At 45.9% G+C, this 14,467-nt stretch overlaps 1 protein-coding gene across 1 annotated transcript in view; it reads left to right on the forward strand.

Moving 5' to 3' along the window:
• RNF8 (ring finger protein 8) overlaps nucleotides 1-11,751 on the forward strand; it is a 39,352-nt gene extending 27,601 nt beyond the window's left edge. Inside the window, 2 exon segments of the mRNA XM_017870142.1 lie at nucleotides 731-935; nucleotides 11,267-11,751. Of these exon segments, the coding sequence (XP_017725631.1) occupies nucleotides 731-935; nucleotides 11,267-11,283 (222 nt within the window). The 3' untranslated portion in view covers nucleotides 11,284-11,751.
• Nucleotides 11,752-14,467: the final 2,716 nt, after the last annotated feature.

Consider the following 14,467-nt stretch of genomic DNA (forward strand, 5'->3'; position numbering starts at 1 on the left):
GGGATTTCACCATGTCTCAGGCTGGTCTTGAATTCCTGGCTCAAGCAGTCCACCTTCTTCAGCTCCCCAAGTGCTAGGATTACAGGTGTAAGCATTCACACACTTATTAGTCCTACTCATATCCAGTAACATTTTGTTTGCAAGGTGGCCAGCCCACACTGGGAGCGTGGTCTCGGTGGACTGAAACAGACAAATCCCTTAACTTTGAGAAAATAAAAGAATTGTCTAACATAAAGCTCAAAATTTCCCAACCCTAAGAACGATTTTTTTTTTTTTTTTTTAAAGACAGTCTCCCTCTGTCACTCAGGCCAGACTGCACTGGCGTGATTTTTGTCTCACTGCAACCTCCACCTCCTGGGTTCAAGAAATTCTCGTGCCTCAGCCACCTGAGTAGCTGGGATTAGAGGTGTGCACCACCATGACTGGCTAATTTTCATATTTTTAGTAGAGACGAGGTTTTACCATGTTGTCCAGGCTGGTCTCGAACTCCTGACCTCAGGTGACCCACCCAGCTCGGCCTTCCAGAGTGCCGGGATTATAGGCATGAGCCATCACGCCTGGCCCAACCCCAAGAAAGATTCTGATACTCTTTGTAAGCCCTCAAGATGGGATTGTGGTTGATTTTCCATTTGGCCTTTGAAATTCACTCCTGGCCTAACTTTGAGATCAGAAGCATCCTGAGAAAGTAAGCATGAAAGTTCTGATATGTGTGTTCACATTCCTGTTGTAGGCTGTCACCTTGAACTGTGCCCACAGTTTCTGCTCCTACTGTATCAATGAATGGATGAAGCGGAAGAGAGAATGCCCCATTTGTCGGAAGGACATTGAGTCCAAAACGTACTCTTTGGTTCTGGACAATTGCATTAATAAAATGGTAAATAATCTGAGCTCAGAAGTGAAAGAACGACGAATTGTTCTCATTAGGGAACGAAAAGGTGAGTGGGTGTGAGAATCCCTACCCCTCAAGAAAGGACTTTTTTACTTCCAAACTTCAACAAATTTTTTTGGAAAGAGAGTCAGATAAACAATTCTTCAACTAGGGAAGAGGTGGAATAAATGGGGAGGAGTAAAGGGAGTTAAAGATAATGCATGAGAGGAAGAGTTGAGATAGAATTAACCTCAACTGTTACTTGAGCAGCAGGGAAGTGGGAGGCTACGTATGTGTGCCTTGGTTGTGGAGGTAAAATAAAGATGTGATTTTAAAAAACACACGCAGTCAGACGTTTTGCTGTACCAATCACTAGATGGTGCTGTTGTCAAGACACTTCTGTTGCTGTCCAGGTGTTGAAAAAACCTTGAGTTGAGTATACAGTGAGTTATAAATAGGATAGTAGGGCCAGGAATCTGATGCTGACTTGCAAGCAGCTGTAGTTTGAAACTGGCCCTCGATTGGTCAGCCAGAATGGAGGCAGCAGGCTTGTTGCAAAGGCCGAGCAGGACATGTGTCTGTGCCTGTTATGCCCAAGGAATACATTCTGACCTGTGGGAGGGCAGAGCGGCCTTTGAAAGTTGGCTGTTTGGAACTGAAGTTTTACCACTTTACTAACAGCTGTATGCTACTGGGTTTTGTGCCTAAATTTAAGCCCTCAAAGAATTTCACCTCCAAGAGCTACTTGATTCTGGCAGAATCCCATTGTTCTTCCTTTTCACCTCCCATCACTCCATAAGCATTTATAGGAATACTACACTAGGCCTCAGGAGAAAAAGATAAATAAGACATTATCTCATCCCTTACAGCATGAACAGTCTGGCGGAGAAGATAGAAAGGCAAGTAGATAGTGTGATGAGTTCCTTATCAGGGTGCTATGAAACTTCAAAGGAGGGGACACATCTGATTTGGCCTGGGGAGGTGCAGGTATGGGAGAAAGCTTCATCAAGGAAATGACATTTGAATGAGCCTTAAAGGTTCCCTAGGCAGTTAGCTTTCTAAGCAGAGACAGTAGCACAAGCAAAACACAGGCATGAGAAGCAGTGACCTGCCCTGCCCCAGTTCCCAGTGTGGCCCACACGAGACATAATATTCACATGATGCCAAGGCTTAGAAAGTACCTATGGAGGCTTTGCGAATGTTTTTTCTTCCCTCTTTCCCTTTTTGAGAGGAGCAGTGATCTGGGAACCCAGATCTGGCCAAGATCAGGTTGTGGCCTTTGAACTGAAGTCTGCTGAGTCGGGGGATGGGGTTGGAGGCAGACCTAGGGACACCCATGGGCTTTCTTCACCCAGTCTACCACCTAAGTTCTTTCCCTGCAATCTAAGCATGGTAAATGGCTTCACAAAACATTAGGGAAAGAAAAGGCTGGGCACGGTGGCTCACACCTCTAATCCCAGCACTTTGGGAGGCCAAGATGGGCGGATCATGAGGTCAGGAGTTCGAGACCAGCCTGGTCAACATGGTGAAAGCCCATCTCTACTAAAAATACAAAAATTAGCTGGGTGTGGCGGCACACGCCAGTAGTCACAGCTACTTGGGAGGCTGAGGCAAGAGAATCATTTGAACCTGGGAGGCAGAGGTTGCAGTGAGCCGAGATTGCACCACTGTACTCCAGCCTGGACGACAGCAAGACTCTTATCTCAAAAAAAAAAAAAAAAGGGAAAGAAGGGCCTTGGGCCCTGTGTCCTAATTTTACGTCTGGCTCCTATTACACAGAGTTAATTCTGCGGAGTAATAACAGATACCCTTTTTCTCTCCAAAGGCTAAAGAGGGTGTCTCTCACTTTTTTTGTAACACTAGAGGGCTACACAGTAAAATGAGTCAGCTTCCCTGTTAAATGCATTGGCTGGGAGCAGTTCTGGCACCCATCTTGGTTTCTGTAGTTATCGCACCGAATGCAGCTTTGAAGTTTTCTCTAGAGACAGACAGGTTTTCTGAGACCCGATTTAGGGAAAGACATGCCAGAGCTATCAACAGCTTCACTGGGTTTAGAGAAAATTCTCGGTTTAAATACCAACCTTCCTTCCATATTCCACGGCCAACTGAAAGCTGGTTTAATCCCTGTTGCATTGGAATTTTTAAAAAGGACCAAGTTTAGGATCTGGGAACTAGGACAGGCAAGCCTATAATTGTCAGAGTCCTACCACTGCAGGCCCTGGAGCAGGAATTGCTCTTACCAATTCAGAGGAGACCTGCCTGCCTGTGGCAGCAGGGGGTTGCCCATGCAGACATGCCTGTATTCTGATTTCACCAAGAGCAGCCTCACTTCTAGGCCTCCTGGGCTGGTTATTGAAGCTTCATATGTCAGTGGGAGGAGTAGAGTCTCATGACTGATTAGCCATTGATCTCTTGTGTGAGACCAGAGGAGAGGAGGAGGATGGGAATGTTAGGATGCTGGGTCCTGAGTTGGAGATGGATGCTCTGGAGCTAGGACAGATAACAGACTGTCCTGTATCATGAGTCACTGTGGCTCTCTGGGATATTGACATGAGACTTTTTCTGAATGGAAAAGTGTTTTTGAAATCCCCTATAGATGATCTCCCTCTGGAGCTGGTGAGGTGAGAGAGCAGTCTTCTGTCAGCTGCTCCCCTCCCGTTTCTTTCGTTCTCATTCAATGTTAGTTGGTTGACAAGAGTGTTAAAACTCTTATGTTTTGCTTTTCCTAGCAGTTTCTTTGGGTTGTACTCAGAAAATAACAAGCAATGTAGAAATAAAATCTCCTTGGTCCTTTAGAACAGTGATTTTCAACCAAGGGGCTTTTTCAAACTATATTCCTTAGCTGCCTTGCTACAATTTTTTTTTTTTTTTTTTTTTTTTGGGATGGAGTCTTGCCTTGTTGCCCAGGCTGAAAGGCTGAAGTTTAATGGCGCGATTTTGGCTCACTGCAACCTTCCTCTTCCAGGTTTAAGTGATTCTCCTCCCTCAGCCTCCTGGGTAGCTGGGATTACAGGTGCACACCACCATAGCCAGCTGATTTTTGCATTTTTGGTAGAGACGGGGTTTTACTATGTTGGTCAGGCTGGTCTCCAACTCCTGACCTCAGGTGATATGCCCCGCTTATCCTCTCAAAGTGCTGGGATTACAGGCGTGAGCCACTGCGCCTGGCCCCTTGCTACTATAATAGTGAATTGTGGCTACTAGTTAGAGTGTGCCATGGCCTTCACATGTGTGAGTTGTTTGTGAACTATTGTGTAAATCTGTGACACAAAGTCCCCTCCAGAGGTTGGGGGTGTCTGGGAAGATGTATCCAGGTCAGACCACATGGCCTGTATCTCTTGCCAGCTTCCTATAGGCTAAGTAGAGGGTGGTCCCAACACAGGACAGGAGAAACTGGCAAAGCCCAAGCTCTGAGGAGTATCTGTCAGCCCACCTGTAAGGCTTTCCCTGATATTGCCCATCCTCCTTTGCTGAAAGACAGCCTTTTAAAGGGATTTTTGAGGGAGTGGCAGCAGTAATCCTCTCTCTTCCAGAGAGAGTACTTGTTAGCAGGTAATTGTAACCTACTCAGTTCTGTCCCTGGAGAATCAGGGTCGTTTGCATGAAGTCAGCATTTCTGCCTGCCTTGTATAAGACAGTGTTTGTCTAAGAGAAAATGGATCGTGGCAAGGTCAGGATGAGGCAGAAGTGTCCACATGCTTGTACTCAAATAGTACATAACACTGTATTCTTAAGAATTTTTATTTTTTTTTTTTGAGATGGAGTTTCTCTCTTGTTGCCCAGGCTGGAGTGCAATGGCGCGATCTCAGCTCACCACAACCTCCGCCTTCCGGGTTCAAGCGGTTCTTCTGCCTCAGCCTCCCAAGTAGCTGGGATTACAAGCATGCGCCACCACGCCTGGCTAATTTTGTATTTTTAGTAGAGATAGGGCTTCTGCTTGTTAGTCAGGCTGGTCTCGAACTCCCGACCTCAGGTGATCTGCCCACCTCTGCCTCTCAAAGTGCTGGGATTACAGGCGTGAGCCACTGCGTCTGGCTCTTAAGATTTTTTTACTTTAAACAGTGTATGCAGGCTGGGCACTGTGGCTCACAGCTGTAATCCCAGCACTTTGGAAGGCTGAGGGGGGCCAGATCACGAGGTCAGGAGTTTGACACCAGCCTGACCAATATGGTGAAACCCCCATCTCTACTAAAATACAAAATTAGCTGGGCGTGGTGGTACACACCTGTAATCCCAGCTACTCAGGAGGCTGAGGCAGGAGAATTGCTTGAACCTGGGAGGCAGAGGTTGCAGTGAGCCAAAATCACGCTACTGCACTCCAGCCTGGACAACAGAGCGAGACTTCGTCTCAAAAAAGAAAAAAAAGAAAAAGTATGCTTTGCAAAATTGTAATGGGATGGAACATTATCAGACTTGTTACTAGAAGCTTTTTAATTTCTCTCTCACCACTTCCCTATTCATCCCCCTTCTTTTTTCCTTCTCTTCTTTTGTGTCCTAGTATCCTTCCTTGTCATCAAGGTGTGGTTTTTCCTCTCTTGAATTTCTTTCCTTTGTCATTCTTTTTTTTGTTGTTGTTTTTCTTGAAAAAGGCTGGCGTGCAGTGGCGTGATCACAGCTCACTGTAGCCTTGGCCTTCAGGCTCAGGTAATCCTCTTACCTCAGCCTCCCAAGTAGCTGGGGCCACAGGTGCGTGCCACCACACCCAGCTAATATTTTGTAGTTTTTGTAGAGATAGGGTTTCACCATGTTGCCCAGGCTGATCTCGAACTCCTGAGCTCAAGCAATCCACCTGCCTCAGCCTCCCAAAGTGCCAGGATTACAGGTGTGAGCCACTGCGCCTGGTCTAATTTTTTTTCCCCCTATCACTCTTATTGACACCTCAGAATACACAGTTTGAAATGACAAGGGCATCATAGGAACTCTTCACCTAGTGAAACTTAGTAGAGGTCTGCTGTGGGATTAATTGGACTGTATGGAGTAGCAACCCAGGAAGTCCTAGAACCTTGAATTCCTTATTGTCTCTGTAATCCTTGTGATTTCCGAATGGTCCTTCCTCTGGAGGTCAAAAGGCTGTTCTCTGACTTCGTGCTCTGTGGTAGAGTGTCTTCTCCCTTTCACCAAAAGCTGCTACCGTCTTGCCGGCACCCAGAAAAGTTTTCACAGTTTAGGAGAGTGGCCTTCCTAGATGCTATTAATCATCTTTCAGTGCACCCTAAATGTATGGAAGATTGAGTTTGAGGGAACCATGCATGCCCCGGTTGAGAGATCCAGGGCTGACTTTGACTGCTGGGCTACGATAGCTTTAAACACACCCTGAGGAGTCCAATGCAGGAGAGTCAGTGACTCCAGTGAGCCCTGCACCATGTTGTACTGAGAGTGAAAATCAGTGCTTGCTGGCCACGGTGGGATCCCATTGCTGCTGGAGGCTGCAGCCCAGCTGTCAGCCCACCAGCCTAGCTTGTCCATCAGGCTGGGAAAAGGGCCTGGAGATGGAATACGAGCAGTTCTGGCCATCTCTGGTGTTTAGCAGGAGACACTTCAGATTGTTCATTGCTATTTCCCACAGTAAAATTTTCTCCTGCCCTTTTTTGATTTTTAGTGATAATACAGTTATTTTGGCCCTCTAAAAAATGGGTCCTCCTTCCCTCCTAACATGTAATTTTATGATTTTTCATACCTACTTCCAGGAATGTCTATTGTAGGAGACTACCTGTGCAAATATAGAGTAGCATCATTAACCAAAGCAACTTTTCTTTGAGTTTCTTGGTTAACCCTAGATGAACACTGAGTATTTTTAGAGCAAGCTCAAATAAGTTGATATTCTATGAACTAATCATAGAGAGTGTCTGGTTATACCTCATCAGCTGGATATATATTCTGTCCAACTGCCTACTGCTATGGTTCTTGATATAACCAGACATGCTCCTTTTCCTGGCTAGGGCTTCTACTTCAATTACTTTCTGTACCCTGGAGAGTTTGGACTGCTTTTACCCTTGTCTCATTAAACTTGAACCAGAACCAACCCCAAAGAAAATCTCTTCCTTGCTTCCTTTCTTCTGGGTCTTTCCTTTTTTTTCCTGTCGCCCAGGCTGAGTGCAGTGGCATGATCTCAGCTTACTTACTGCAAACCTCCACCTCCTGGGCTCAAGCATCCTCCTACCTCAGCCTCCCTAGTAGCTGGGACTACAGGTGTGCACCACCATGCCTGGCTAATTTTTTGTATTTTCTGCAGAGATGGGGTTTTTTTTTTTTTTTTTTTTTTTTTGAGACGGAGTCTCACTCTGTCCTCCAGGCTAGAGTGCAGTGGCGCGATCTTGGCTCACTGCAAGCTCCACCTCCCAGGTTCACGCCATTCTCCTGCCTCAGCCTCCCAAGTAGCTGGGACTACAGGCGCCCACCACCACGCCCAGCTAATTTTTGTTTTGTATTTTAGTAGAGACGGGGTTTCACCGTGGTCTCGATCTCCTGACCTTGTGATCCGCCCGTCTCGGCCTCCCAAAGTGCTGGGATTACAGGCGTGAGCCACCGCGCCCGGCCGAGATGGGGTTTCACTGTGTCGCCTGGGCTGGTCTCGAACTCCTGTGCTCATTGAATCAGCCCTCAGCTTCCCACAGTGCTGGGGTTATAGGCATGAGCCACCATGCCCAGTCCTGGGTCTTTCCTTTTTCTTAGCTCCTACTAAATGCTAAGTGCTTGGGGATAAAAGCAAAGAGGGCATGTGCAACCTCTCCCCTCGTGGAACTTTTGCTCTAAGTGCAGGCCCTAGGCTCCTTATAGTAAAATCCTACAATATGAATAATAAAGGGTGCTGAGTCAAGGAAAGTCTTCCCCGAGTCAGTGAAGGACATGGAGTGTATATTTTAGGTGGAAGGACAAGAAGCAAAAGCAAGGGGTTTGTAGGGGCTGAGGGAAGTACAGAGTGCTAGAGAAAATATTGAGCATTCAGCCTGGAAAAGTAGGCAGGACTGGGTCATGAAGGGTGTTACACACATGTTGCAGAGTTAGTCTAGGTGCAGGGGGAAACTATCAGAAGATACTAAGTGGAGATCTGACTGTTGATGTTTGTGTTTTTCTGGATAGGTTAGTCTGGCTGTAGTGAAGAGACTACATGGTTCTGGAAACAAGAATAAAGGCAGTAATCATGGCCAGCGATGATGGTGGCTAGGCTAGAGAAGTAGCAGCAGGGATGGCCAGAGTGGATAGATTCAAGAGGTAGTTAAGGAGGTAGAATCCACAGGTCTGTGGGACTGATATGCTGTGGGGAGTGCAGGGGAGCTCAGATCATGTCCGGGTTTCTTTCTATTAGGGGCACCTGAGTTGATGATGATGCATTTACTAAAATAGGAGCAGTTGGGGCAGACAAATTTAGTTCTCAGCTGAAAAGTTTAAGGCACCTGAGGGCATCAATGGAGCTGTTCAGTGGGTATTTGAATGTGTGGATCTGAAGCCTGAAGGACAGGCCAAGTTGAGATCCTGGGTTTGGGGATCATGAGCCATGGAAGTGGATGAACCACTGTTACCCTCTCTGTGGTATTAAGAGCCAAAAGGCAAGTTCTTAGCCGTGAGAAACACCAACATTAGAGGATGAGTAGTAGAAGAAGGGCCTACAGGATAGTCTGATGAATGGTCAAAGAGAGAGAGCTGGGAAAAGAGGTATGTGGGGCAGGCAACAAATGACACTAGAGCTGGTACACGGCTGTCCTCACAGCTACTTGGGAGGCTGAGGTGAGAGGATCACTTGATGCCAGGAGTTCAAGACCAGCCTGGGCAACACAGTGAGACCCCCATCTCAAAAAAAAAAATTAGGCATGGTGGCACATACCTGTGGTCCTGCCTACTCAGGAGGCTGAGGCTGGAGCATCCCTTGAACCCAGGAGTTTAAGTCTCCAGTAAGCTGTGACTGTGCCATTGTACTCCAGCCTGGGCAAAAGAGCCAGACCCCATCTCTTAAAAAAAAAAAAAAAAAGACAGGCCGGGCACGGTGGCTCAAGCCTGTAATCCCAGCACTTTGGGAGGCCGAGACGGGCGGATCACAAGGTCAGGAGACCGAGACCATCCTGGCTAACACGGTGAAACCCCGTCTCTACTAAAAAATACAAAAAACTAGCCGGGCGAGGTGGCGGGCGCCTGTAGTCCCAGCTACTTGGGAGGCTGAGGCAGGAGAATGGCGTGAACCCGGGAGGCGGAGCTTGCAGTGAGCTGAGATCCGGCCACTACACTCCAGCCTGGGGCACAGAGCGAGACTCCGTCTCAAAAAAACAGACATTACATGGTGTCCTTTGAGCCTTGCTGGGCCACACTGTTGTCTATGGTAGACCCCCCTCATTACATTCTAGACATTGCCCTATTATTTCTTTGAAAGCATTTACCAGATTGAAATAATATTTGTTAGTGTACTCTTGCCTCTAGATTTCTAAACTCCTTGAGGGCAGGAATTTTATCTTACTCCTTGTAGTATTCTCAGGGCATTGAAGAGTGTTTGGCACATGGTAGCTCTTCAGTAAATACGTGTTTATGAAGAGTTATAAAGTGAGAAGTCCGTATATGAAATGCTACTGAGACATTAAACAAGATAAGGATGAAAAATTGCCCATTGAGTGTGCAGGCATGTGGGATATCAGTGACTTTATCTAGTATAAGTCATGGGGGATGGTGGAGTCAGAAGTCAGTTTACCGCCGGGCGCGGTGGCTCAAGCCTGTAATCCCAGCACTTTGGGAGGCCGAGACGGGCGGATCATGAGGTCAGGAGATCGAGACCATCCTGGCAAACATGGTGAAACCCCGTCTCTACTAAAAAATACAAAAAAAAAAAACTAGCCGGGCGAGGTGGCGGGCGCCTGTAGTCCCAGTTACTCGGGAGGCTGAGGCAGGAGAATGGCGAGAACCCGGGAGGCGGATCTTCCAGAAGGCCGGGACCCTGCGCCCGCCATAAGAGCCAAACCCAGTCTAAAAAAAAAAAAAAAAAAAAAAGACGTCAGTTTACAGTGATTGGGGAGTGAGTATGAGATGAGGGAGTACAGAAAGAATGGACAACTTCTTCACAACATTTGGCTGTGACTAAGATGGTGAGGACCACCACCAAAAGAAGGCTGTATTTGGAGGAGGAAGTAGGGTGAAATGGAGTTTTTGTTGTTTTTTAAAGACGAGATTCGAGCATGTTCAATTGCTGATTGAAAGGAGCCGGTAGAGAAGGGCATGCTGGAAAACCAAGATAGCGGATAGGGTGTGATTCTTTGGAAGGCAGGGGAAGACAGGGAGTCCAGAGCTCAGAAAGGAATTAGTCTTGAAGAGTAGAAGGGTACATTCTTTGTTGTACAGAAGGAAGAGTTTCATGTGGGAGGTGGGGCAAGGAAGTTTGCTTGAGGGGCGTCGAGGTAATTTCTTTCTTGTGGCTTCTGTATTCTTCTGTGAGCTAATAGCTGAGACCGTTAGCTAAGAGGGAGGGAACCCCCACTTGGTTCTCTCTCTCCAAGGCTGAAGGCATGCCCAGCCCCAAGGCCCACCACCTCAAAGGCTACCCAGAAGTGGGAGACGAATAACTTCTGTAGTCCTTTCAATCCCCTACCAAAGCATTCCAGAATTCAGTCTCAGAGAAAGGGGAAAATTTGCTCGGTGACTTTATTGTGCCTTTGGCATAGGCCAGGATCCCCACCTTTCTGGGATCAAGGAAGCAGAAGCTATTGGAAAAGCCTGGAGGCTAGTAAGTAAATAGCCTTTCTTGTCCCCTTCCTCTCTGGACACAGGAAGAACTCCCGCCTCTCCCTGTCTATTCTTGTATATAATTCATTCCCTCCTTTAACATGCTTTAGCAGATTTATTGAGGGCCAGGTTTGTGCTAGGCACTGTTCTAGATGCTGAGGATGTAAAAAGTGAAAATCTAAGTTAGATGTGATTCATGCTGTGGAGAAAAATCAAGCAAGAAGGGGAGAAGGGGTGATGGTGAAAGCCTTGGCAATGCTTGATAGGGTAATCAAGGAAGGCACCTCTGAGCAGGAACTATTGAGGGAAGCTCTGAAGGAGGTGGCCATGCTGCCGTGTGGGGAAAGAGGGAATGGTAAGGGGGAGCGTGCTGGTATGTTGGAGGGGCAGCAAAGAGGCCAGTGCTGGGGAGTGGAGTGAACACTGGGGAATGGGTAGGAGATGAGGAGAGGAAGCTTGGGCAAGATGCAGATTGTATAGGGCCTTGTAGGCCTTTGAAAGGACTTTGGCTTTAACTGTTACTATGAGAGGAATGAGGAATGGGCTTTGAGTGAGAGTAACATGATCTGACTTCTGTTTTCTCAGTTTGCTATGGCTGCTGTGTGAGGAAGAGACAGAGTGGCAAGGCTGGAAGCAGGGAGTCCAGGGAAGGGAAATGCCAGCTCCTCATTTATTTATTTCTCTTCTTTTTCTCCAAAGCAAAGAGATTGTTCTGAAGACCATGCTCTAAGGGCCTTTGAAAGACTGCCAGGCAATGGGAGCCTGAGATGGTCTGGAGCATTCTCTCTAGCCGTGACTCCGCTGCTCTGAAGGTCAACTGAGAAGTCTTGTGGGACAGAGACTGAGTTAGAAAGCCCTCAGTCACTTGCCTTCCACAGTGGCCAGCCCTGCTGCCATCATTGGCTGAAGCACCACCAGGATTCCCGGCACCCAACTGCTTTAGGGTACTTTATAGACTCTGCCTCACTACATGTCGAATGAGTTATTTGAGTTCTCTTTTGTTTTTTGTTTGTTGTTGTTACTGTTTTGATACCTCAGAAACACCTCCGTTGACAATTGTTTTGGATAGGTTGGGTGTATCCCGTGGCTGCCTCTGAAGGCGGTGTCTATTTTGAATGGATGGCTTACCTCTTCTTTGTGAAAATACTGTCTCATTTCCTGGAAATAAAATGTAAAACCTGTCAGTTGCTCAGCTGGGCTTTGGTATATTTACCTTCCTTCCCTTCCTGCTCCCAGACAGTCTCACAAGTAAACACTGGCAGCTCATAGATTACAACCAAGAAAGTGACTATATCAGATGATAGACTTCAAGTGAATGTCAGCCTAAGAGGCCAAGCCGCAGATCATGGCCACACCAGACGAGCTCTGTTAACCCCCTGATTGTCGTGTTTCCTTTTTATTACAGAGCTGGGTCACTGTTTACCTTGTTTCAGGGGTGGGAAGAACTCCTTTCCTTCAGCTGGCATTTGAATGTTTCCAAATCTATTTTATCCTGCGTCATAAACACACAGGCAATGATTTTATGACAACTTGATGTGCTTTTTTCTTTATTTTTCTTTTAAATTAAAAGTCTCTCTTTTCTCCACCTCTCCTTTATTTTTTATTTTTATTTTTGAGACAAGATCTGACTCTGTTGCCCAAGCTGGAGTACAGTGGTGTAATCTCAGCTCACTGCAACCTCCACCTCCCAGACTCAAACCATCCTCCCACCTCAACCTTCCGAGTAACTGGGACTACAGGCATATGCCATCACACCCAGCTAATTTTTGTATTTTTTGTAGAGACGGGGTTTCACCATGTTGGCCAGGCTGGTCTCAAACTCCTGACATCAAATGATCTATCTGCCTCAACCTCTCAAAGTGCTGGGATTACAGGCGTGAGCCACTATGCCTGGCCAACATCCCCTTTTTAAACAGAAAGGAAACTAGTTTTGATGTTTAGGAGATAGAAGGTTAGGGATAACCTGTGGCTTCCTTGGTTTCCTATGATGAGAATGAGAAAAAATATGAGAAATTAAAGAATGGTTATTTGAAACTAGGAGCCCTCCACTCGGGTTGTGAAACTGTGCATTACATAATTTAATGATTTGCTTCCCTCTGCCTTCTTACTGCCTAGCTAGAGAACCATTCCTTTTTCCACTTCTTTTTTTTTTTTTTAATTTTGTAGAGATGGAATCTTGCTATGTTGACCATGCTGGTCTTGAACTCCTGACCTCAAGCAACCCTCCTGCCTCAGCCTCCCAAGATGCTGGGATTACGTGCAGGAGCTACCATGCTCAGCCAAGAACCGTTCTTTCGTAGTTCTTTATACTCCATGTATTTTCTTTTTTGTTTTTTTGAGATGAAGTCTCGCTTTGTTTCCCAGGCTGGAGTGCAGTGGTGTGATCTTGGCTCACTGCAACCTCTGCCTCCCAGGATCAAGTGATTACATTGAAATACTCAGCCTCCTGAGTAGCTGGGATTACAGGCAAGTGCCACCAAACAGCTAATTTTTGTATTTTTAGTAGAGATGGGGTTTCACCATGTTGGCCAGGCTGGTCTCAAACTCCTGACCTCAAGTGATCTACCTGCGTCGGCCTCTAAAATGCTGGGGTTACAGCTGTGAGCCACCACTCCCAGCCTATACCCCATGTATTTTCATAAAGGGTTGGAAACTATTGACTTGCCAACTTTTTAAGGATGGCAGGGATTTTTTTCTTTGTTGAATATATTGTGAATTTGAGGATTCTGGAGTCCTTAGTCTTCATTTCCATTCTTCTGCCCATGATTACTGATTGAAATACTGGTAGAATCATGGAGGAAGTCAAGTTAAACATGGAAAAATTGCTTTAAAATTACTTACTATAACCACATCATAACAATTCTGGAAAAATAGAGAGCAAAAGGAAAAGATTGTTACAACCTTGATTTAATAACTTCTTGTTTCCCCATAAATGTGTTTTGTTTATAGATTGCATGGGTATATGTCAACTTTTGTATGTTCTGTCTTTAGTTTACATATTGTAATTCATTTTTAGGAGAGTTACAGACGTACACTTTTTGAGTAGACAATATGTTCACATAGTTTGAAATAAAAGGTACAAAATGGCGTAGAATGAAATGCCTCTCACCCTTTCCCCACAGCGACTACTTCCCACTCAGAGGCAACAAGTATTATACAGTTCCTTGTGTATTCTTCCAGAGATCTTCCCTGTCCACACAAGCAAATACACATGTGGTCTTTTTCCTTGTTTTGCACAAATGATAAACTGTACACTATTCTGTACCTTGCTATTTTCAGATATATGTTGTCAACAATTCCATGTCAGTACATAGTTTCCTTTCTTTGTTACAGTTGCCTGTTATTTCATTGTGTATTTGCACCATCATTTACTTTTCCGGCTTATTTTTGATAGAAATCTAGGTTGGTTCAAACCTTTTTACTCTTAAAACAATGCTGCAGTGAACACCTTGTACATACATCTTTAGAGAAAAGATATTTTAAAAGAAAATATCTTTTAAAATTATTTTATTACTTTTTAATAGAGACTATGTTGCCTAGGCTGGTCTTGAAATTCTGGGCTAAAGCAATCCTACCACCTCGGCCTCCTAAAGTGCTGAGATTACAGGCATGAGCCACTGCACCTGGCCAAGAAGAATCATCTTGACTTGAGCCTGAAGACTATGTACAGAGACTGACCTCACAGACTGACCATTCCGTCCCACAGCTGCTGGACATAGAGTGATTTGCAGCCCCTCCTTTCAGAATACCATATCCCTCTCAAATGTTCCACAACATCTAGGAAAGTGAGCTCTTAAAGATAGACTAGCCGGGCGCGGTGGCTCAAGCCTGTAATCCCAGCACTTTGGGAGGCCGAGACGGGCGGATCACGAGGTCAGGAGATCGAGACCATCCTGGCTA

This window comes from Rhinopithecus bieti, unplaced genomic scaffold (genome assembly GCF_001698545.2).
Source record: "Rhinopithecus bieti isolate Rb0 unplaced genomic scaffold, ASM169854v2 scaffold_4553, whole genome shotgun sequence".
Taxonomy (NCBI): domain Eukaryota; kingdom Metazoa; phylum Chordata; class Mammalia; order Primates; family Cercopithecidae; genus Rhinopithecus; species Rhinopithecus bieti.